The sequence below is a fragment of the Cucurbita pepo genome, chromosome 6 (assembly GCF_057944985.1).
Source record: "Cucurbita pepo subsp. pepo isolate OVF chromosome 6, ASM5794498v1, whole genome shotgun sequence".
Taxonomy (NCBI): Eukaryota; Viridiplantae; Streptophyta; class Magnoliopsida; order Cucurbitales; family Cucurbitaceae; genus Cucurbita; species Cucurbita pepo.
Window position 1 is genome coordinate 1,086,720 of NC_141803.1, and position 22,722 is coordinate 1,109,441.

At 39.8% G+C, this 22,722-nt stretch overlaps 5 protein-coding genes across 9 annotated transcripts; 3 read left to right on the forward strand and 2 right to left on the reverse strand.

Annotated features, from left to right (window-relative positions):
• Positions 1 to 293: 293 nt before the first annotated feature.
• LOC111796444 (cysteine proteinase mucunain) lies at positions 294 to 3,390 on the forward strand. Its single transcript, XM_023679046.2, has 5 exons — positions 294 to 906; positions 1,835 to 2,070; positions 2,171 to 2,311; positions 2,406 to 2,873; positions 2,969 to 3,390. Exons 1-5 carry the CDS (start codon positions 459 to 461, stop codon positions 3,074 to 3,076), a joined length of 1,401 nt encoding a protein of 466 aa, XP_023534814.2. The 5' UTR covers positions 294 to 458; the 3' UTR covers positions 3,077 to 3,390.
• Positions 3,391 to 4,076: 686 nt separating this feature from the next.
• On the reverse strand, positions 4,077 to 7,650 carry LOC111796446 (transcription factor LHW). Its single transcript, XM_023679048.2, has 11 exons — positions 7,345 to 7,650; positions 7,137 to 7,276; positions 6,994 to 7,040; positions 6,193 to 6,422; positions 5,683 to 6,082; positions 5,529 to 5,582; positions 5,321 to 5,452; positions 5,136 to 5,244; positions 5,017 to 5,058; positions 4,889 to 4,945; positions 4,077 to 4,814 (listed from the first exon to the last, which is right to left on the reverse strand). Exons 5-11 carry the CDS (start codon positions 5,928 to 5,930, stop codon positions 4,266 to 4,268), a joined length of 1,191 nt encoding a protein of 396 aa, XP_023534816.2. The 5' UTR covers positions 5,931 to 6,082; positions 6,193 to 6,422; positions 6,994 to 7,040; positions 7,137 to 7,276; positions 7,345 to 7,650; the 3' UTR covers positions 4,077 to 4,265.
• A 1,406-nt stretch (positions 7,651 to 9,056) lies between these two features.
• LOC111796447 (F-box protein At1g47056) lies at positions 9,057 to 12,449 on the reverse strand. 5 transcript variants are annotated; one of them, XR_015421421.1, is made up of 4 exons: positions 10,643 to 12,449; positions 9,629 to 9,843; positions 9,317 to 9,499; positions 9,057 to 9,240 (listed from the first exon to the last, which is right to left on the reverse strand). XR_015421421.1 is itself a non-coding variant. In XM_023679047.2 (1 exon), exon 1 carries the CDS (start codon positions 12,160 to 12,162, stop codon positions 10,555 to 10,557), a length of 1,608 nt encoding a protein of 535 aa, XP_023534815.2. In that variant the 5' UTR covers positions 12,163 to 12,440; the 3' UTR covers positions 10,428 to 10,554. The 5 variants fall into 5 exon arrangements, 1 of the variants encoding a protein (XP_023534815.2); XR_015421422.1 differs by having other exon boundaries at positions 9,317 to 9,514; XR_015421420.1 differs by having other exon boundaries at positions 9,317 to 9,843.
• Positions 12,450 to 12,818: 369 nt separating this feature from the next.
• LOC111797331 (protein DCL homolog, chloroplastic) lies at positions 12,819 to 17,123 on the forward strand. Its single transcript, XM_023680310.2, has 3 exons — positions 12,819 to 13,214; positions 14,744 to 14,858; positions 16,597 to 17,123. Exons 1-3 carry the CDS (start codon positions 12,907 to 12,909, stop codon positions 16,762 to 16,764), a joined length of 591 nt encoding a protein of 196 aa, XP_023536078.1. The 5' UTR covers positions 12,819 to 12,906; the 3' UTR covers positions 16,765 to 17,123.
• Positions 17,124 to 17,265: 142 nt separating this feature from the next.
• LOC111797330 (cyclin-D3-3) lies at positions 17,266 to 21,591 on the forward strand. Its single transcript, XM_023680309.2, has 7 exons — positions 17,266 to 17,644; positions 18,373 to 18,631; positions 18,977 to 19,123; positions 19,246 to 20,639; positions 20,742 to 20,943; positions 21,024 to 21,154; positions 21,256 to 21,591. The coding sequence occupies exons 4-7, from the start codon at positions 20,109 to 20,111 to the stop codon at positions 21,439 to 21,441; spliced, it is 1,050 nt and encodes a 349-aa protein (XP_023536077.2). The 5' UTR covers positions 17,266 to 17,644; positions 18,373 to 18,631; positions 18,977 to 19,123; positions 19,246 to 20,108; the 3' UTR covers positions 21,442 to 21,591.
• Positions 21,592 to 22,722: the final 1,131 nt, after the last annotated feature.

Consider the following 22,722-nt stretch of genomic DNA (forward strand, 5'->3'; position numbering starts at 1 on the left):
TCTCTTAATGAGTAAGGTAGGGTAGATAACACAGCCTATCGAGCTTTCCTTTTCGAGCTTTTCTCAAGCTTTTTAAAACCGCTATAGAGAGGTTTCTATGCCGTTATATAATCTATGTGAAATCCAAAATCCACCCCGCTATTGAATATTGTTTTCTTAAGACTTTTTCTTTCCGAACAGTTATAAAATGTTGTCCTCTCCAACCAACACGAGATTATAAGAGTTAAAAAAAAGGGAAAATCAACTTCCCCAGAAGTAAGGAGATGTTGGGTGTAAATATCTAGAGAGAGGGGCCGGGGTCAGCTTCCGTAGCTCTGTAGACAATTGTATTCGTCCCATTCGGCCCCGTCAGATATTCTTACTCCATGTTTCATATGCGTGGATGAACACTAATTTGTCTATATAAACATCCACTTTCTTCATCAAAGCATAAACAAGAACACACACGAACTACAGAAATGGGAACATACCGATCCTCCCTCATTCTGGCTCTCCTCTTCTTCCTCCTCGTAACTTTACCGTCGGCGTTGCCCTCTTCGATCATCCCCGAGAGGACGGATGAGGAAGTGATGGCGCTCTACGATCAGTGGCGTGCCAAGCACGGGAAGTTGCACAACCACTTGGGACCGGAAAGCCAGAATCGATTCCACATCTTCAAGGACAATCTCAAGTACATCGATGAAATCAACGCCCAAAATTTGCCCTATCGATTAGGTTTGAACGTGTTCGCAGATCTGACGAACGAGGAGTACCGATCCAAGTACTTGGGAGCTAAAATCGCCGCTGGTTCAAGGCGAAACAAGACGAGCAGCCGCTATCAGCCTCGCCTTGGGGATGAAGTCCCGGACTCCATCGATTGGAGGGAGAAAGGAGCCGTCGCTCCCATTAAAGACCAAGGAAGTTGTGGTAAATTCCATTTTTCTCGCTTTCTTTCCAATTTCTTCATCTATAGCTTTCCTATTTTTACTCGCTTTTGCATATTTGGCGCACACAAACATACACAAAAAGCGCTCTCATTCACTTAGTTTTTCAGTAATTAGTATAAATTGCCAATGGTTATAATTATGTTGAAAGATGGACTGATGATCGATCATTATAGGAGGATTGATTGTTTGTTTCTTAAATTTAGATTTCATGACTAAAAATTGTTGTTCCTTCATTAATCATTAGTATAGCATAACATCTGTTTTGATAATTTTGAATTATATGTAACCATCTGACTAATTATAGGAAAGAACATGAGGGCACAGAATCTTTATGAGTTGCTCGTGGAATGGACCTGCCTTTACTTTGAACTCGCACTGGCCCCGCACTTTCTATAGAGATTTAATGATGAGATATATATTTCTTCTGAAAATTTTTAACCACGATATATTTGAATGGCTGTTTTTCTTTTCCTCCAAATATTTATGAACAGTATAGGATTCACAAAAGTTATTTCTTTACTTGCCATTCTTTCTTAATTATTATTTATAAAATATTTCGATTTTAAATCATATAATCACATGATTTGATTTTTATGTGCAACTTTTATGACTGGCAATTATATTATCTCAATGAAAGCTGAGATTTTGACCAAATAATAATAAGAATCTCAGTTGTTGATAACACCACACTCATTTTAATTATTAAATTTGTCATCGATTGTTTTAGGAAATATAGAATTAGAATGTTTGAGAGATAAAAAGTTGAAACCTTTTGTAAAGTTCTTAAAAGATGTAGAGAGAATAAACGTTTTCTTGACTTATTCTCTCTGAAGTATATCATAAATAAACTATATGAGATTTGAACATTGGTCGCTTCAAGTATGCTAATTGTTGAAGTTGATATGAAGGGAGTTGCTGGGCGTTCTCAACTATAGCTGCCGTGGAAGGCATAAACCAGATTGTTACAGGCGACTTGGTAGCACTATCAGAACAGGAGCTGGTGGATTGTGACATTTCTTACAACGAAGGTTGCAATGGTGGCCTAATGGACTATGCCTTCGAGTTCATCATCAACAATGGCGGCATTGATACTGAAGAAGATTATCCTTATAAAGGCTATGATAGCACCTGCATCCAATCTAAGGTCTCTATTGCTACTCAAACTTTCTTTTTCCCTTTTGAGTTGCTGAAGCTTATTTTTGATATCTGATGGTCATTATTTCTATTGTGTTTGTCTTCTTCAGAAAAATGCTAGGGTCGTTTCAATCGATGATTATGAAGACGTCCCTGTAAACAATGAAAAAGCACTGCAAAAAGCAGCTGCTAAACAGGTTGTGGCTGTTGCCATTGAAGGGGGAGGTAGAAGTTTCCAGCTATATCGATCGGTATAACATCCATTTCTATGAAGTTTTGGTTATTATTATTGTTTTTTGTACGCTTGGAGAGAGGGTCTGATTTGTTGTATATGTATGTGTACAGGGTATATTCACTGGAAGATGTGGGACAGATTTGGATCATGGTGTTAATGTGGTTGGATATGGGTCTGAAGGGGGCGTCGATTACTGGATTGTGAGAAACTCATGGGGTGCGAGCTGGGGTGAAAGTGGCTACATCAGGATGCAACGTAACGTCGCTTCCCCAAAAGGTCTCTGTGGGATTGCAATGGAGCCTTCTTACCCCATTAAAACCGGACTAAACCCACCTAATCCAGGCCCGACTCCTCCAAGTCCGGTGGAACCCCCAACTCCGGTGAAACCCCCAACTGTATGCGATGAATATTACGACTGTCCCGCCGCAGAAACTTGCTGCTGCCTCTTCCAGTTTTCAAACACATGCTTTGTATGGGGATGCTGCCCACTGGAAAGCGCCACCTGCTGTGATGACCTTTACAGCTGCTGCCCCCATGACTACCCCGTCTGTGACGTCGGTGCTGGAACCTGCTTGAAGGTACGTGGCTTCAATTTCCATTTTCATATGCATCTTGTCAAAAGGCAAGGGGTAAACGTCTGATGAAGACTGAACTTATATTTTCTGTTGTGCAGAGCAAGAATGACGTTTTCGGAGTGAAGGCAATGAGGCGCACTGCAGCTGTAGCCAAACCATCGTGGGCACTTGGAGGAGGTGTGAGTGTTGGGAAGAGCAGTGCTTAAAAAGGTTGCCAGCTTTGGTGGGGGCTAAGGATGAAAGACAGGCTTGTTACTGTTGAATCAATAACTCTCCAAGCCCTGTATTTCTCATATTGTACGCCTCCTGGCTTCGCAGCTTTTAGCTCAATGGTCGTAGCTTTTAGCTCAATGGTCGTTTAAGTTAGCACACGATGACTGTATATAGGACGTATATGAACACTTGGAACAGAGACTAATTGCTGTCAAGTTATATTAGCACTCTGTCTCTGTGTCAAATCCTGAATTCAGGCCAATTGTGGCTGTCCCTTAATTATGATCTGCTGTATCATTTCATTGAATCCAGTATTCTTTCCTTCACAAAAACATGAATCAAAGACGAATTGAAAAAAGAGAATTATTCCAACAATGAAATATCTAGGAAACAAAATAATTTTTAGAGAAAGAAAATCATTTTCCAAAGATCTTAGCAAAGACAATGGGACTCATCAGCAGCTTTCAATGAAATAAGAAGCAACCCCACAAGCAACTCGTATTCATATCATAGCCCCATAAACAAGAAAAAGAGAAATAGAAGAAAGAAAACTTAAAGCTGGGACCATCCATTGTGTCGGGTGATGGTATTCATATGTCAAAGACAACTTGATCCAAATTCTAACACTCTCTTGTCATGTTTCTCGCTTCCAATTTGTTTTCGGGAACCATTGCCTGTGGTGCACTACGACTGCCTGCAGGAAGGAATAGGATACACCATCCAAGTGTTACCCCACTCTTCCCTCAATGAGTGGATGGATCCCATTATCATCGCTATCGCTATCATATATATTCAATCAACCTCGGATCGTACTTGGAGAGGGGAACAAATCATTTTTTATAAGGGTGTAGAAAGCTCTCCATAACAAATACGTTCTAAAATCGTGAGGTTGACGACGATACGTAACGAGCCAAAGTAGAAATATCTGCTAGCGGTAGGCTTAGGCGGTTATACTCATGCTCCACTAATAACTTGGAGAGGCACAGATACAGATGAAATATAGTGCCATCTTTGTTTGATAATAAAACTACTTTAGTATCTAGATATTTTTATTGACAGATAACTCAAAAAAACAGTGATTATACAATTTGGGTGCATGCTAATCAACCATCCAAATCCATGCAAGTACCAAACTCATCCTTTTTGTGACAATTAATGCCATTGAGAAGGTACTTTTCCTAATTAATTGAGACTTTGACCATTCTGGCTTGTCTCTCCAAACCCGAATCTAGGATTTAAGCAACTTGGTTTCTCTTCTGTTTCTTGAGCTGCATCTAACTGGCTGGAGGTTTCTATCTTTACTTCTGAGTTGGTAGCCTTCATTGTATTCAGGTTCGGGTGGTTAATGGACATTAGTTGAACTGCATCGGGACGATCATCGACTTCACAAGGCGGGGTGCCATTAGAAGGAATCTTTGATTTAAAAGTTCCAAAACCGCATGAAGTGGAAGGAAGAAGAGGTGGGATTGGCCACACTGGCGATCCAGAGGCCAAGGGATGTGGGGTGTTCCAGCCTAAGTTGATGGATTTGATAGGAGATTCATCAAGCATAGAGCTGAACAATCTCTTCAACCCAGTAGATTGGTTTTCGATCATCTGGACATCTGGTTTTAAAACGTATGGATGTTGGCTAGGAAGGTAGGGCCTTTGAACAGCAAAGATACCTGGCATGCTGTGCAGGTAGCTAAATTTCCTCTGCACATTAATGACTAAATTGAGATCTTCCGGGACCTGATAAAGAAAAGCCATCAATCAGTGTAGCTTGGAAAAAAGCTACCTAAGAGAAGGAAAAACAAAGCAAAAACCTTATCAAAAGAGCCCAGCTGAACTACGCCTTCTCGTACAGCAATGACTGCAATTGTCTACAAAAAGAAGTATCTGATAAACTGGAAGTGTTTTGCTTTATAGCAAGCTAAATTTGTAGAATAGTAACCTGAATGCCTGATTTAAACTGAGATTCCCAGGCTCGAGGTTGCTGTACATGAACAAAGTGGAAACGTCAAGAAAGCTGGTATGCACAGAATTGACCTGAAAAGGAAAAAGTTGTCTTACAGGCTCAATGGATGAGTTCCATGAGGAGACGAGGTTCGGATCACTTTCAGTTGCGCTATCTCTGAAAACCCATTTATGATTATTCTCAGCACCAACTTTTCCCACTAATCTGCAGCCAGGGACATATAGATTCTGTATGAACTTATCCAACAGGTTGATCTAAATGAATGTACGAATTCTCTCACCCTTCTCCATAACTGTAAACCTCGTGAGACATTTTGAAGAAGAGATCAACTCCAAACCTCCCTGTAAGACACCCACCTGCTGCTCTTTCACATTCATGGAAATCACAAAACCCATCTTCCCAAACAAGAATCCTGAAAGAAAAGCAACTCATGAACTCACTAAGCAGTCGTCAATTCTAACAAGAGTATCATCTTTGTTCATACATACCAGTTCCTCTTGTTTCCTTTAGAGCGATCAAGAGCACTCCCACCAAACTCCCACCTGCAACAAAACAAAGTATGGGAAAAATATCTGATGAATTAGAATACAACTCATCCATCGATCACTTCTCCTTGGGGGTTTGAGTTCTTAGTTTTCTTACTTGGGAGGAGGAAAGTTTCTAGGGAGGATCCTCCAGAAAATGGCATAAACCCACTTAGAAGAGGTAGAGCTACAAGAGTCTGAAGACAAACATAAACTCCTTAAAGTGTGTTGCAACAGACAGTTAAGCATGGGAAGGCCACTTTCCATTTTACTGAAAGAAAACCGATTGGCTCTGTACTGGTCTTTCTCTTCACCATTAAATGGGAAGGAGCAATCATGGTACTTACTACACCTACTCGCTGGCATTTAGTGTGGGAAACACGCTTCAACCTCCTCCTAGTCCTCGCTATACACAATATTTATGCTGTGGTACTCATTTCCCCACCAAAAAAGTAATATTATTTCAACTCTTGATTTGCACATCAATAAACGTTGAAGGATCTTTCCAGTGCAACTTCCTAATATAATTTAAGGGACAGGAAAGCCAAACATGCAAATATTAAGGAATATATCTATATATAATCCAAGGTTCTGTTTCCCAAAAAACAAATCATTTAACACTCATTACCTGCAAATGCATACATAACAATTTGGCAATTGTAGCTGATGTGGTCCTCCAAAAGTTTGAAAGCTCCATTGGATTCAAATTGCACCAAACTTCGTCCTTACGTCGGCCCACCATATAAGACACAAGATAGCTCTGGTCTTCTTACTCTCTCAAGTTTCATGCTTTCTTTACTTTGACAGAAGCAATCCATGGTATCAATTGCTTTGCTGAAAACCCACCGGCTAAATTTTCTGCAAGAAGCAACTAAGTTCTTAAAAAGTAGATAAATTTTCACAAACACTCGGTAGATCTTGAAGAAATCACATAGGAGTAAGCATGAAATCGGGGCTAGAAAATTATTATAGAAGGATCCTTTCCGAGAGGTAAATCTTCTTCTCTTGTCAACATCACTTAGCTGGCATAACATATATCCATCGGCAACCTTAGCCCTTCAACAATTATTGTTCTTTTCTCAGTTGGCTGCGTCTAGAAATAGTTGAGTGAGAAAATGATAATTGTTCAAGCAAATGTGTTTTGTTTAAGGCTAATCGAACACAAAAGGACCTAACTATAACTAATAATTATACTGCATCCGTCCAAATTATTAGGCAGCAAGTAATTAATCAAATGCCCAATTAAGTGTTGTTTAAACTGATGCATGTCGTCTCCAAATTTCAAAAGTTAGTGATAACTGATTATCAGACAGTCAATTTAGCATGCTGAGAGTTTACAAATCTAGCACAGTAAACAACAAAGAAAGACATAAAGAAAGAAAAAAACTGGTCCAGCACGAATTTATGAGGGGAAAGGAGCACCATGCACCTTCAAAGTGTGTCCCCTCCACCCATTTGCAGACACCCTATCCTGCACTGTAGAAAGGAAGATAGCTGTAAAAAGTACTAATATATAACAAATCTCAATCTAATGCGTTTCAAAGATGCTACAACAGTGTAAAGAACACGAACCAGCTAAATGGGAGGAGAAAAAAAATATCTTTTGTCCATTCACTACGAGTGACCAAAGACAACCACACCCACGCAATATGGAGAGCTGCAATCAATTCTATTGGCATCCTAGAGATGTATCGCATTTGCAATCTTTGAACCTGAAAGCAGCCACATAAATGCCAAGCTAACAGTACCCTATATAATAAAGGATAATGTCTTATTGCACCTTTATCACTTTCAAAGCGTGGATAATAGGACATTAGATGGGGCAACTGGTTCTGGCGAAAGAAACACAATGTTGGGAAGATGCCCCCATTACAGAAGCAGCTAAATATACGTCGACAGCTACAGAAATTAGGGGGATAGGACTTAGTGTGTACTTCTCCAATGATAATAATCTAGACCCGTGGCTTGGCACTCTACCACCATTCTCCACCTCTTTGGATTTGGCATTATAACAAACACCTTCCGTGCATGTTGCTCAAGCCCAGCCGCAAATGACAACTCCAATGCCCTTTATCACATCTTTCACCTAGAAACGTGGCCCAATCCGACATGTAATGTAGTAATCTCTCAATCACAACAGGGAGTTCTTCTCATAACTATAATAACATAGATTGCAACCTTATTTAAACTAACAAATAACAACTTTAGCAATCACTTTTGAAAATAGATTGGAAATCAAATTATTCAAACTACCTCATATGGCGGATCAAACTTTCCGGAGTTGCAGATTTATGATTATATTTGAGAACTGCGCTACGTTTTATCTATTCTTGTTCTTCAATTATGAACTATTCTTAGATCTTATCACCATTTTTAAATAGTAGCGGGCAATCAAAGGTAAGTTTAAATCTGATGGGAGTACTGAGTGATGTAAAACTTGAAAGCGATGGCTTTCAGTTGATGTATTATTTATGATTTTAAGAAGAATGTCTCAGAGGAGTCGAATTAATTAATAAGTTCGATTGTGTCGTTACAAAATAATTAATTAGTTGATTCATAAATCATATGCAGCCAAGCGTAGTATTGATTGGGCCTTGAAGGCACTTTATTTCTACCCAAAAAGGAACAAAAAAGATTCTAGCAAGATGAATGCTTGAAGTCAAGAACTAAAAAGATGCTCAATTAGAGGACCTTTTGACCAAAAGTAAACCCAACCCCGAATTGTTTTGTAATAAAATATCACATTCAATTATGAACAGCCTTCAATCTTGGGATGATAAGGGTATCTAGTATGGTCTTCACTTGACACTTTCTCCATTACACATGGTACTCTTCTATGCAGCTGGCACAAAATGTTAGTGGTTGTATAGACATTGTAGCGTTACTTGATATACGGACAAGTTAAACTGGCAAACAAACAGACCTCACAAAGACCAAAAGTGAACTCTAAAATCTAAATTAAGATGGTTCTTCCTTTGAAACTGAGTCATGATTTCATTAAAACCAGGAACAAAAGCGCCCTAAATATATCAACCATTTCAGAAACCACAACGATATTGTACTGCAAAAAAGATTGATACAACAACCACACTTTTGTTCTACCCAAGAATTACTGCACCTATGAGATCTAATCCAATCCAACCACCTCATTAATTTTTCTCCTTGGGGTGGTGGGGGGGGGGGGGGGGGGGGGGGGGGGGAGGGGGACAAGCATAGGTATCAATTCAAGCAATTATTAATAGGGTTGACGGCCTTACCCCGTCTCCCTTATATTATGTTGCAACTTCAATCAAATTGTTTTGAATAACAAGCAACCGGAGCTGTAATGTTTGACCGCAGAGAAAAGGACTTGTAGGTCAGCATTCTGCAACTCTGTACAGCTCAAATGCATTAAAAATACTCCCATAGATGTGGGAAACGGGCAGTTCTAATGATAATTGTTGATAACGTGAACAGATATCGTGTATCAACAATGCAATTAACAACTAGAGCAATAACAAGCATTTCGGGGAAGATTCCATTGCACAACTCCATTCAACCAGATGTTAGTTTTCCGTTTGGTACAACTTCATCATAATCCAGAGAAAGTAAACACATGCTTCAAGTTAAGAATACCTTCACCAGCAGAATTGAGGAAACCTCGATTTTCCAGTGAACAAATGAGTTCCCCTCCCTCCTGTAACATTTCCACTGAAAATAATGACAAATGTATATGGAACATATAGCAAAGCAAAGCAAGCTGTAAAAGCTACCTTTGTCTCCTTAACATAGAGTCTCGTAAACAAACTGCAGTGGCAATTTCCACATGGGCCAATGATGATCAGAATCACATGCAGATCAATAAATGGATCAAACATTTGAATAGGCAAAATCGCAACGTTCTTTCGTTGCTCCATGCCGATTGTGATACCGGGCATTATCATGTTGCCGGCCTTCTGAAGGAAGGAATTCTCCCGGAACATGGTGAAGGCAGTTTATTATGATTCAAAAGTATTTAATACAAGAGATGAATCATAAAATCTGACAACAAAACAACTAAACCAAAGTTATTAAACATAACTTACTACATCAGTTCGTGAAGACAGTATACAAGCCAACACTTGTGGATCGGTCATGAGCCAATGGATCTATTCGTAAAGGATATCAAAGCTGGTAGTTCTTCCCAATAACGACTGAAACATCCAGCGGAGTGATCATATCACTCGCAGTAACATGGTTGTCATATCTAGTTTGTACTGAAACAGACACTTCAAAGGGCTTCACAGCCACATGAGAATAACTGGACATAGTCAAGGTAGCACGGTGAGAAAGTAATGAACCAGCATATCACCATGTTATATTACTGAAAATGGTCAGTCAAAGAAATGAATATTATGTTCATCATAAATTGGTCATCAAAGAAAGGTATTCCTACTGAGATGCTGATTATAACATTATTTAAAGATGTTGAGGAATGTGAATAGAACTAAAATTTTCAAAATCATCTGCAGCTTCTAGGATGTGCCTGTAAGGATTTGGAGTCGGATACATAGCAAAAGAGTGTCTACCAATTGCTGCAGATAAAGGAATGCAATTGTAGAGTAGTGAATGTGAAAGTATAACAGCCTAAGCCTACCGCTAATAGATATTGTCCGTTTAGATCGTTACGTATCGCCGTCAATTTCACAATTTTAAAACGCGTTTGCTAAGGAGAGGTTTCCACACCCTTACAAGGAATGCTTCGTTCCCCTCTCCAACCAACGTGGGATCTCACAGAAAGTAATAGATTCTGGCATGCACTACGCATCTATCAGTCGAATAGGTTCCAATATTATAAAAAAAAAAGCGGGGAGCATGAATATTTAACTCCAAGACGCGGGGGAATAAGCAGCGCAAACAGCATGGAAATGCGATACATTAAACACAGAATCGAGGCAATACAACCAGAAAACAATGCAGAAGAACAAGACCAGAAGCGTTAACATTTTGTAACTTGCTTCGTTCCTGATATCTAATTATTAATTCGAGAACTACTATTACCACCTGACCACCTTCTCAGTGTACAAGCAACTAAACCCCTCCCTGCCAAAAGGCCTAACCTTGACTTTAGTGACGATGATCGCCCAGCACTGCTAGATGCAATCATAGGAGGCGCAACTTGATTTGGAATCGGCTGAAAATCAACAACATTATCCTGTATCCCACCATCACTTGCACTTGCATCTGGAATTTCAGGTTCACCACTGTCTAAATTCACAGCCAGTGATCCCCTACTCGACCTCAACGAATCTGCACCCTCCGGAGTTACTCCTCGACATTTTTTAACCTTAACTTTCACTAAATTTGGGCACCCTTCGGCAAGCGCTTCCATACCTTGATCCGAAACAGGACAGCTCTTAATGCAAAGCTTTTTCAGTGCTATGCATTTTGCGGCAATGCAGGAGATTTCACTATCACCAACTGTATCGCTTCCGCACAATGCCAACCGCTCTAAATTTCGACAATTCGAGGCCAATATCTCCAGGCTCACCTTAGTGGGATTCACTCCGATGAGAACCAGTTCTTGAAGGTTAGAGCAGTTTCTTGCAACTGCTACTAAACCCTCGTCACCAATCCTATTTGCCTTCCATCCATCAATGTGCAGCTTCCTCAAGAGCTTGCATCGTTCTGCTAACGCTACAATGCCCAGGTTCGTACACTCCGGGGTCTTAACAAGGTGCAGAATTTCCAGATCCATGAAATTTGAGATCGCTGAGAGGCCTACATCACTTACCTGAAGCCTTTCGAGATGGACTTCAGTAAGACTAGTCACTCGGTCTGATATAACGCTGAGCAAAGCATCCCAATCTCCTGAGCATCGGAAGAGCTTTAAAGTTCTCAAACTTTTAGCACCGATTAATAGCGGTCCGAAACACTGTGCATTATAAAGATCTTTCAGGCAAATAGTTTTGAGAGATAACCCAGCCACGCCAGGCCCAATCGGCTCAGCAGTCGAATCAGTGATACCTCGAAGTCGCTTCACTGATAATTCTTCGAGGGCGGAACAATGATCAAGAATAGCGTTCATTCCTTTGGCTCCAAATGCGCAAGATCCACAAGAGAGTTTTTTCAAACCCTTGCAGTTCTGGGCAAAAGCAGCCATGCCAACATCGGTCAATTCACGGCACGCACGAAGCTTGAGACGAGTCAAATTACGGCATCGGAGGGAGATGAGGATAAGAGGGTCATCTCCGATGCTCGAAGACCTACGGTCACACTTCAAAGCAAGTTTGGTGACAGCATCGAATCGAGTAAAAAGGGAAGGTATCATGGAGGAAAGATCCGCTTCAGCTTTAAGGGAGAGACGGTGACGGCTTTGCCCCTCGACTTTGAACCACCGGCGACAAACGAGAGAGCAGCTCTTCCGGTCGACGGAGCTGAGGGATTGGAAAATACAAGCCAAGCACTCATCCGGAAGATCGGAAATGAAGTCGGATATTCCATGAAGTATTACCTGAAAGTTATCGGTTCCGTCCAGGTGCATCGGGGAGCTTAGGGACGTCGATTTGATCTTAGATCGATGGCTATGATTGGTATCGCGGCGGCTAAGAATCGCAGCCGACGAAGCTGATTGGCCCATTCAGGGCAAGTTGAAGAAGGAACAATCTGGGTTTTAGCCCTTGGGATATTGTTACGGATCATACGCAGGGCGGAGGGTGTAGACGGGGTTAGGTTGAGGGTCTCAGACGTCGTCGCTCCGTTGATTTCCGGTCCGCAGAGAGAGGGAGGGAAAGAGAGGAACAAGATGACGGACTTGAAAATACATTCCAATTGGCTTTTGGAAAAGTTTATTTTACATTACAACTTTATTTTGAATAGAATAGAATAGAATAGTCCACCCTACACTGTGAGGGAAAATCAGGAGCGGGGGACCTCACGTGGTCTTCGTGGCCTCAGATCCCTCCCTTTTTCTTTTTTCTTTTCCTTTTTTTTTTTCTTTCTTTTTTTCCATTTATTTAATTTTATTCAAACAATCATTATGCAAATTATTTCCTTTCCAAATCAATTTCCCCTTCCTCATGAATACCATCCATACATATTTATTAATAAGTCAATATCAATGGGCCTTAGATTAATGGGCCTTAAATTGTATGCATTCGGAATATACAAATGGGCCTTCAAGTTGGGCCAGTCGAAAATAATGAGGAATTGCTGCTATAGACCCATAGGGCCCGATGAACGGCCCATGGAGCCCAATAACCCATTCGTGAAGTAGAGCTGGGTCGTCAGGTCATCATCCTAAAAACGAAGCCGGCTTCGTCTGGTCGCTTCATTTTACATCCCTCAGCTGATCTACCGTCTCCACATTTAACGTTTGATCCTCATGGCTGCTTCTTTGCTACTCCGGGGGCATCCTCTCCTGCGGTTTGGGCTCTGGCATCGCGGGCTTTGTTCTGGGGTCGTGCAGGTGACTCGCCGCTCTTGCTGCACTGCGACGGCGGCGTCTACTCCACCGGACGGGAGCTTAACATCTGCTGAAAATACTGCATCAGTGTCGAGTGCCAGTCAACCAACGAAGTACCAAAGATGGTGTGAGCCTGATTATCGAAAGTGGAAAGACCAGGAAGACGAAATTCTCAGCGATGTCGAGCCTGTCATATCCCTCACTAAAGAGATTATCCACTCCAATAGGTTCATAATTTTACCCCGAAAGCTTATACTGAATTTTATAGGCATTATCTGTTTGTTTTTTAGTTGCTGAGGAACTGTGCGAGAAAACAATCAAGTAAAAATATGTTTTTTTTACATGGTCTGCTCGAATAGAAACTTCCCTAGTCTCGAACAATATATTATATTACAGCAAGATTGGAGAAAATAATCTTGTTTAAATTCACAAACAGACATACTGAACATGTTTATGGGTGAGAACGTTGTTAGAAATTTCATTTTTTAATGAACCAAAACATTCCTTCCATGAAACATACATAATACCTTTTCACTCGTGATAAACTCAAGATAATGGAAGATTGTACGTTGATTAGCGGGTTGATGAAAATATAACGTGAAAAGTAAATATGAAGCTGACAATTATAACTTCTTAATAACTGATAATCAGTTGTCAGGCTTTCTTTACTTCTAATTTGAATCGACATGAATTGGTATATGTTCTATGTTTTCATGGCAATATGATAACTACTAACAGCTACGGGAAGCTTTCAAAAACATTACAGCAGAAAGAAAAATGATATTCGAATTAGGTTTCAGTTTATTCTATGTGCCCTTTCTTATCTTTCTTTGTGGATTTGGGATTTGACTTTCTACGGCCTCTGCAAATAACTAGGAGTGTGTCTTTGAGTTTAGTTATACCATCAGAAGACCATAATGCATCGGTTGTCAGCTAAGTGCTAATTGCTGAAAATTTTAAATTGTGGATTAAAGAATTTCATCTTCTCATTCTCGCTATCCCGCCTAGAAAAGCCTAGTTAGAAAGAAAAAACTTATCAATTTAAAAGATGTGGCTATGATCATATTAAAGTATTGATCATAATACTATGACCAGATCGTCACTGCTAGCATATATGTGACTGTGGAATGCAAACGGTATTCTGATTTCTCTTGGACATGAAGTGAAGACTTGGTTAATTAATGCGCTCATCTTTCAGTTTTATTTATACGAGGAGTAGTCAGTTGGACGTTAGGGCAGTAGGGCCCTTGAGGTAATTCCGTTTTGATTGGTAGTAGGTGATGTGGAGGAAAAAGGTACTGTGTTTAGTAGTTTCATGTTGGGAGAGATTCAAGCCTTTCGCATTGCTGTTTGATTCTCATTGGAATTAGCAAACTTGATTTCTGTTGGAAATTTTATCGACATTTGTTCACATAATATTTGTTAAGGTCTTCTTCCATTTGGTTGCTTATTGGAGTCATGATTGTAATCTATATGCTTCTCTTTGATCTTTTCCATTTTGAATAGTATTGAATGCATAATATTATGACAATTGAGATCAAAAGTAATGTCCAATGAGACCTAGTGGATGACCAGCAGCTTTTAACTGGTAAAAGCAGTGCTTTCCTCAATGTAGGGTTGGTTGCCAGTGTTGATGAGGTGGTCTCATTGGGCACGTTTCAATACAATATATGGCTCATGTTTTTGTTTTACAATCACACTTTGCTCCTATGATATTATGTCCCCTTCTCTTAAGGACTTCTATTTTTTGTACCAGGTATGTGGATGGGGAGCGATTGACATCAGAGGACGAGAGAATTGTGGTTGACAGGCTTCTAGCTCATCATCCACATGCTGAAGATAAAATTGGTTGTGGACTTGAATTCATTATGGTATGCTTTGGTCTGGACTGATTAGTTTAGAGTTCTTGCTATGTTTCAAATATGCAGTTTGCATGCTTTATTTTGTTAGATCGTGTAGAAATAAAGCAGATAAAGAAACAAATGACATTTGGCTCGTGGATATTTCCAAAAGCTTAAAATACAAGAAACTTACGAAATGAATTGGACAACTCTAGCCCTATATGATAATTGGATAATAGGTACCCGACTGATATTGTGAGATCCCACCTCGATTGGGGAGGAGAACAAAATATTCTTTATAAGTGTGTGGAAACCTCTCCCTAGCAGACGCATTTTAAAAACTGGGAGATGAATCTCGAAAGAGAAAGCTCAAAGAGGACAATATATATTAACCGTGAGCTGTTACATATATAGCCTTCAAGTAAAAAGGATTACAAAGATGGGAAAGAAATTTGAGGTATCCCTCCCTTAACTCTCTCAATTCCAGTTCAAGAGAAACCATGTAAAATCACATAATAAATGGTAGCGATTGGCAGAAACCTCTGGCTTCACACCTCAATCTTTGCCAAAATGCTTGCCTGCCCAACTCCCTTCATAACGACCGGATCTAATGAACTTCCTAGCCAATGACTACATAATAACATTTGTTGCATGCCTCCTCAAGTTGCTGCCCATGTGATCAAGTAATGGCCTCCATTTAACAACTATCTCCTTCCATATAAGGGACAGATTTGAATTGTGATTGAGGTCATTAAGCAATTTCATATATACATTACTAATACTGAAGCTTCTCTTAATAATACTTTCGCTGTATGTCATGTGGTGCTGGCGTGTCCATTGAAGATCTTTGTGAGCTATCATGCTCTTCTGCGACTGTTTGTACAGAAGAAATGACACAGTTGTAAATGGACCTTATCTTCTGGTGTTGCCAAAGTAGCTTACTGGACTCTATGGCTGTGTTTTTGTGTTGCTCAACTAGAATCTTGAGTAATTGAGTAAGACGTTGTAAATGGAACCACATTTGAAATACGTTGCTGCATGACAGCACCTTGAGTAAGATGTGGTAACTCTGTGGCCATGGCCTTGCTTTGGCAGTCCTCTACTTCGGCTCTTTCAATTTGTCTTATATCCTTTTGGATTCAGGATAGTTGTATCTGTTGGCCAGGCTCCTGGGTTTAATATTATATTCCCTTCACAAAAAATAAACAAAAGTTGAAAATTGCATCTGACCTAATTTTCTGTTTTCCATGACTCTTTAGCTTCATTGCCCAGCCATACAAAATCATCGCATGCTTTTTTCCTTTGCCCACCCACTTCTCATTTTGAGATGTTGTGCACGCTACTTTGCTAGACCTCCAATCCAGAAGGTTTGTTCAAGGAAGAACAAAACTGGAAATATGGTTGTTTCTAACGTTTAGAAGTATCAGCTTCAGTTAGTTAGTCGGTTTTTTTTTTTTTTCTTTTAAATTTTTATTTGAGTATTTTAAATTAGCGAGTGATAACTTATTGAGTCAATTATATAACTTCTTAGTTTTGTTTGTATGCAGTGTTTTTTGTAAATGCCGGGCATTGTTTTTTTTTTTTCTTATGTTGTGTGGTTTCTTGAAAAGAATGTGGAGTGATTAATGACCCTCTCAAATGGGGACTCCCATCACACTTTTGATATCAACAAAGCTTACATCTATTGTCTATAGAGATGTGATGTTTACCCAGTTTAAAATTGTTCTTTATTTTAAATAATTATTTAAGCTATCTTCTGTCATTGAAGGTTGATCGACACCCCCAATTTCGGCACTCAAGATGCCTCTTTGTTGTAAGGACCGATGGTGGATGGATTGACTTCTCGTATCAAAAGTGTCTTCGTGCATATATCCGAAGTAAATATCCATCATATGCAGAGATGTTTATTCGAGAACATTTCAAACGTGGTAGTTGATGAATGTGTGCTATTGTTGATGCTGAGCTGTGATCTGAATTTGTTTTAATCAAGAAAGATGTATGAATGATTAAATCAACTCTTCATGGTTCGGTGACCTACAAGAAGGAAAAATGTACGGATTGTCAATGTAATAGATAGCATGTCCTGGACGCACTGCACAGTTTTTAAGAATGAGAAGAATCGATGATCATTGAAGTGAACCTTCACTTTATTGACTTGCAGCTCTATTATGTTTGTGGTTAGGATAATGGATAATCAAGGCACCATGGAATTTCTTGTATACGTTCATTCGAGAAGGTCGAATGGGAATATTGATAATGTTTCAAAGTAATATAGGATTGAAAAGTTTAAACTGATATTTCTTTACTTTATTCTCTTGACTTCCTACCTTGTGCTAAATCCAGATCTTGCGCATGTTGCAAGGTTCATGATGAACCATCCAAGGGAAGAGAAATAATCAAACCTCAGGCGCATGATCAGGTTAAGGGGTTGATGATTGCAGCTGTAATGACAGGAACTGTGATGGGTAAAAAAGATACATTTGTAAGCAAATGAGGGATAATGTTGGCGGTGGGAAAATGAAGGCATAAAGCGGCCTCGTGGAGTTGGCCAATGAAGAAGGTTCAAACGAAAGGGATTGAAGGATATGATTTAGTGTAATGGTGACATGTTAGGTTAGTGATTGGATTTCGAATTGAGGAAAGCAGGGTGGGTCCCTGTCACAGTCAAGCTGATAATTGGAACGGGTCAAGTCAAAAGAGTCGAGCGGCCTAATGAATCGCTGAGCTCTTTGGAGGGCTTTCACTTGTCAAAACGGTGGTAAAGCAGTGGTCTGGGTATCTCTCTCTCACCTGCATGTGCTTGCTTTCGAAGATGGGTAAATTCTTTTCTGTCTCTCTCTTTTTTTTTTCCTCAATTCTACCGTCAAAACCATGCACCGCTATTGCACCTAAAAGCCTTTTTCTTTATTCTCTTGCTTTTGCGACTGAAAGCTCAACCAATGTCTGAGGGTACATTATGTGTAGGCTTTTTAGAAAATGACACAAGCTTTTGTGCATTAACATGCTCTTTACTGGGTGCTAGCAAAGATCAAAACTGTATCATTCTGGAAAAACCACATTGCAATCTGAGACGACCCATTTTCAAAAATACAAATTTTCTTCTGCCAGAAAGTGGTCAGTTGGTTGAAAATTATTTGAATGCATTTCACTCGCAAGGTCTGAAAAGTTTGGGGTTGAAAAGTCAAACAAGCATTCTTAGTATGAGTTTATTATTACACAAACCGAGGTTTTTGTGTTGAACCTTGCAAGTTACATACTATGTTCTTCGGATCAAACACAGAGTTGAAGTTTTGAATAATACTGTGTTTGTGAGCATAATCTCAAAAGTTTTGAAGTTTTTGGGATTTTTATCTTTGTTTCCTCTGATTTCAATCATTATTGAATTAAAGATCGAATTATAGATCTTTAAGCTGGCAAACAATAGCTATGCTTGAATTGGTGGCATTATTTGAAAGTAAAGTCACGTGGGTGTACATTCTTAGCCGGCTGGTTTTAGTATCTATTAGTTTGTATCCTAAAATAATTGTTATTGAAATTCTTGCAGTTATTCGTGGGAAACACATGGAACTGAAAAGTCCAACGTCGGTGACATCAGAATCACAAATGGCAGGGGCAGTACAGCCATCCATCTGCAGCTTGCACTGTTGAGAAAAATCAAAATTGTTGCAACCCAATCCACAATCAGATTGGGTAGTGAAGCCATGATGATTACGGGTGTACTATTACCCGACCCGACACAAAGCCAAAAACTGGAAGAAAAAAATATTCCATGTGGGGATCCTGCACACATGCAGCATCATCAGGTATCGTGGTTGCGTGATTTGAGCACAGTTTAGGATTAGAGAAAGCTCCTGAATTATAATGAAAACCCATGAATGTCTTCAATTATTTAGACAGGTTCAATCAGATTTGCCTGTATGCAGTTCAATTTCAGCCCAAATCTAAAACTACAAGACTTTTTATGTCAACCCCTTTGAAAAGGCCTAATATTTAGCTTAACCAAACTGATGAAACTGAATCTCTCTCTCTCTAAGACTTTTTTATATCAACCCCTTTGAAAAGGCCTAATCCTTAGCTTAACCACACTGATGAAACTGAATCTCTTTCTCTCTCTCTTACCCCTTTCTGGTGTTGGGGGTTGTGAACAGAGCTGTGAAGTTGAAAAAGAATGGTGGGAAGCAAAAGGCAATAAAGGAGTGTAGTATAGGTTCTGATGGTTGGATGTACAGAAAACAATGACAAAATTCCCTGTTGGGGTTTCGGAATTGGGTCTCTGACTCCTGGAATTGGTTTTGGTAGGGCTGCCCCACGCACTTCCGTCTTCATTGATGCTGTTGTACTGTCCTACCTGCTCACACTTCCCTTTTTGTCCGCTCACTAATCTTTATCTCTCTTTTTTCTCCAATGTTTTGAACAGTTAGCAGCATTTCGAGCAGAAAAGGGAATGCCCCTCCGCTGACATTGCCTCTATTTAATACCACAAAACTTTGCTAATCCCAATTCCCATAAATGCTCGAGTGGCAAAAGTAAACGAAGGCGATTAGCTTTCAGAATCAAGTTTGACTAATTCAAAATGAGTTGTTCGTTACCTCAAAAGGTGGCTATGAAAATTGCTGGCTGTGGTGTATCTCTTGTGTGGGGAACCCAAGTTCTATGCTATTAATTCTGCAAATGGAACCTGTCGGGATTTTAAGGCGGTCCATTCTAAATTCAACTATTTTGTACTCTCTAAGCACAAAAGAGAGTGAAAAAAACGAAGGACCCGTGAGTTAACTCCTTTTTCGCTTTAAATATGCTTCACCTTAAGCAGCAAATAAAGAAGGAAAAAAAAAAAATGCAAGGAACCAGGAAGTCCATGCCATTTAGGCTTTAGCAAATATCAGCAAATTGGGACCATTGTCAACATTAATTGGTGTAATATAATTCGTACACCGCGTCATTACTATGCTCTCAATCAGGCTACTACAATATAACTCTCACTTTGCTCTTGAATAATACAAAATTTATAGCTATGGTGACAGTGTTCTTGAGTAATCCCTCCACACGCTGGAGCTGGTTCATGGACCGCCTTGGCTGTCTACATGGCCCACGACGCCATTGTGTACGAGTGTCACGTGTCGATTGATTATATTGCATGGCCCATGATTTATGTCTGCTGATTATAAGCACGAGAGGCTCCCAATACAGAAGCATATCATACCCTTAACCTCGCAAATATATCCCACCCATCACCACTTTACGACGGCGCTGGGGAGAAACAGAATTATATGAGAGGAAATTATGAGAAACTACAGAATGGCGAAACGGCATTGCTACCCTCTTTCAATTGCGCATTCAATTTCAGGTCACCAAAACGGTTCACTTTTTCTTGATTCCCTCTACTGCTTGGAGGAGGAGGAAGAAATTGGGGATGGACATTCCCAGCCAAAGATCGAAGCTTTCTCGATAAATGTTAACGTCGATTCCCCGAATTCTGTGTTCTTGTCGGACAGGGACTTTCTCTGGGAAGACGAGGAATTGGTGTCTCTGTTCTCAAAGGAGAACAGAAATAAGCTCCACGATGCTCTCCCACACAATCCCTCTCTAGCTGCGGCTCGCTCCGACGCGGTTGAGTGGATTCTCAAGGTCAATGCCCATTACTCCTTTACTGCCCTCACCGCCGTTTTGGCCGTTGATTATGTCGACAGGTTCCTGTCCAGCTCCCATTTTCAGATTGACAAGCCATGGATGACCCATCTCACCGCCATTGCTTGTTTATCTCTCGCTGCTAAAGTGGAGGAAACCGAGGTTCCCCTGCTTTTAGACCTCCAGGTAAACACAATTCCCATCTCGTTTGAATTCAATCTCCACATTTACGATTGTTAATTTCTTAAATCAAAATTGGGTTGTGGGTTGTCTTTTAATTTGTGGTAGGTGGAGGAAAATGGGTACTTTTTCGAAGCTAAAACCATTAAAAGAATGGAGATTCTTGTTCTCTCTACGCTTCTTTGGAGAATGAATCCGGTGAACCCACTTTCATTTTTGGACTATATTGTAAGACGGCTCGGATTCAAGGACCAACTCTGTTCTGAATTCCTCTGTAAATGTGAAAGATTACTTCTTTCTGTCATTTTAGGTGAGCCCCTATCAAAATCGACATAATTAATAACACCAAATTTAACTTCTGTCTTCATTAATTATTCTCTTAACTCCCAGATTCCAGATTCGTATGCTTTCTTCCATCAGTGATAGCAAGCGCCATTGTTTTTCAAGTTATCAACGACAAAGAACCCCATGTCGCAGCAAAATACCACGATCAGCTTCTGGGTTTTCTTCAAATCGACAAGGTTTCTTTCTTTTTTTCCTGTTTCCCCCTTTATAGTTGTCTTTGGCAAACGAATTAACCGAAACTTATAATATTTTTGTCGTGCTCTGTTTGTTCGGGTAGAATAAAGTGGAAGATTGCTCACAATTCATCATAGAGGCTTCATCGAGAGGACACACAAACAAACAAAGATTTGGTTTAGTGGACATGTCGTGCAGCTCAAATGGTCGGACTCAGAATGTGGACCGTGTAGTGTCGTCGCCGGAGACAGCAACGAAGAAGAGGAAAATTGATGAACAGCCACCGTAGAAGCGGCAGCTGCAGAATTTTCAGTAGAATTAGTTGACCCTTGGGGTTCATTTAATCAGGCTTATAGGTGCTTGTACTTTTTGTTTCTCTGGTACACCAAGAGTGTACGTTCAATAACTAATATATATATATAATTTCTAATATGATCAAGTCAAATTGTGGCATTAATTGTAACGTTTCCATTCCATCGTCGAAGAAAACGTAATATTTGAAGCTCATTAAGTGATGAAATTGGAAAGAGAAGAGAGTGGGGTACGCATTAATTTCTTATATGATCAATTCAAATTGTGGGTTTGGTTTGCATGTGAGAGAAAGGAGCCCGCTGTCGGCAATAATAATAATAAATAAATAAAAAGACAAAAGTAAAAATCAATCTAGTAAAAGTAACAGCCCAAACAAAATGAACATGTTCTGTCAGAAAAAAGCGTGATAAAGCAATGCTTCCGCCATGTTTACTCTCTTTATTGATATGGATAAAAATAGTAATATGCACAAAAAAAAAAGTGAAAATTTACCGATTCTTCGCATTTTGAGCACTAATTTGAGTTAGTTGCCACCTATTTAGGCCAGATGTGGGTTAGTGGGATTGATAATACAGATTTTTAAGCTTAGTGGTTACTTATTTTGTAACACCCTGCAGATATTGTCCCTTAAGTAGATATTGTTCCTTTTTTTTTTACATTGTTTGTCTTTTAAAACTTTGGGGAGAAGCCCAAAAGTAAGACTCCAAATATTGTTATCTGCTTCTCTTTTTGGGCTGCCTCAAAAGTCTCGAGCCAGCCTCAAAATGAGATAATATTTGCTAGCATTAAGTGTGTGTGGCTCTTAATTTAGTTGTTAATACAAGTCATTAATATTAAATTAAGAATTTTTCTGCTGCCCTGCTTTTGAATGACCCTTAGGTGTTAGTTGAATGATGAGACATGATGATGAACACATTCATTTCCCTACATAGAACACTCGAGTCGGTCTAGAAAAGCAAAAGGTAAGGTAAGCTGTGTTCTGAATTCTGAAAGGGTTGGCGGCACACACCACAATTGTTCAAACTCAGTTGCCGGATACTAGTTTGGGAACAAAACCCCGATACTTCTTTCTTTTTTCTCATGTTTGTCTTCATCTAATAAAGATTGGAAATTGGAGCTTCCATGGCAGACCTGGCTGACAATCATATGGTCTGGGCCCCGGCTTCCCATTACACACCCTTCCCTTCTGAATTGAAACCCACATTCCTCGCGTGAATCTCATAATTCAACGCCCTTCTGATTCTCAGATTTTACTCAC

Bases quoted from the DNA above. Each gene is read 5' to 3' on its own strand.
- LOC111797330 (XM_023680309.2), top strand. From the start codon at position 20,109: ATGAGAAACTACAGAATGGCGAAACGGCATTGCTACCCTCTTTCAATT. The intron at 20,640-20,741 runs GTAAACACAATT...AATTTGTGGTAG, and splicing joins CCCTGCTTTTAGACCTCCAG to GTGGAGGAAAATGGGTACTT. The intron at 21,155-21,255 runs GTTTCTTTCTTT...TTGTTCGGGTAG, and splicing joins GTTTTCTTCAAATCGACAAG to AATAAAGTGGAAGATTGCTC.
- LOC111796446 (XM_023679048.2), bottom strand. From the start codon at position 5,930: ATGCCAGCGAGTAGGTGTAGTAAGTACCATGATTGCTCCTTCCCATTT. The intron at 5,059-5,135 runs GTAAGACAACTT...GTTCATGTACAG, and splicing joins GGAACTCATCCATTGAGCCT to CAACCTCGAGCCTGGGAATC. The intron at 4,946-5,016 runs GTTACTATTCTA...TTCTTTTTGTAG, and splicing joins AGTTTAAATCAGGCATTCAG to ACAATTGCAGTCATTGCTGT.
- LOC111797331 (XM_023680310.2), top strand. From the start codon at position 12,907: ATGGCTGCTTCTTTGCTACTCCGGGGGCATCCTCTCCTGCGGTTTGGG. The intron at 13,215-14,743 runs GTTCATAATTTT...TTTTTGTACCAG, and splicing joins GAGATTATCCACTCCAATAG to GTATGTGGATGGGGAGCGAT. The intron at 14,859-16,596 runs GTATGCTTTGGT...CTGTCATTGAAG, and splicing joins GTGGACTTGAATTCATTATG to GTTGATCGACACCCCCAATT.
- LOC111796447 (XM_023679047.2), bottom strand. From the start codon at position 12,162: ATGGGCCAATCAGCTTCGTCGGCTGCGATTCTTAGCCGCCGCGATACC.
- LOC111796444 (XM_023679046.2), top strand. From the start codon at position 459: ATGGGAACATACCGATCCTCCCTCATTCTGGCTCTCCTCTTCTTCCTC. The intron at 2,071-2,170 runs GTCTCTATTGCT...TGTCTTCTTCAG, and splicing joins GCACCTGCATCCAATCTAAG to AAAAATGCTAGGGTCGTTTC. The intron at 2,874-2,968 runs GTACGTGGCTTC...TCTGTTGTGCAG, and splicing joins GTGCTGGAACCTGCTTGAAG to AGCAAGAATGACGTTTTCGG.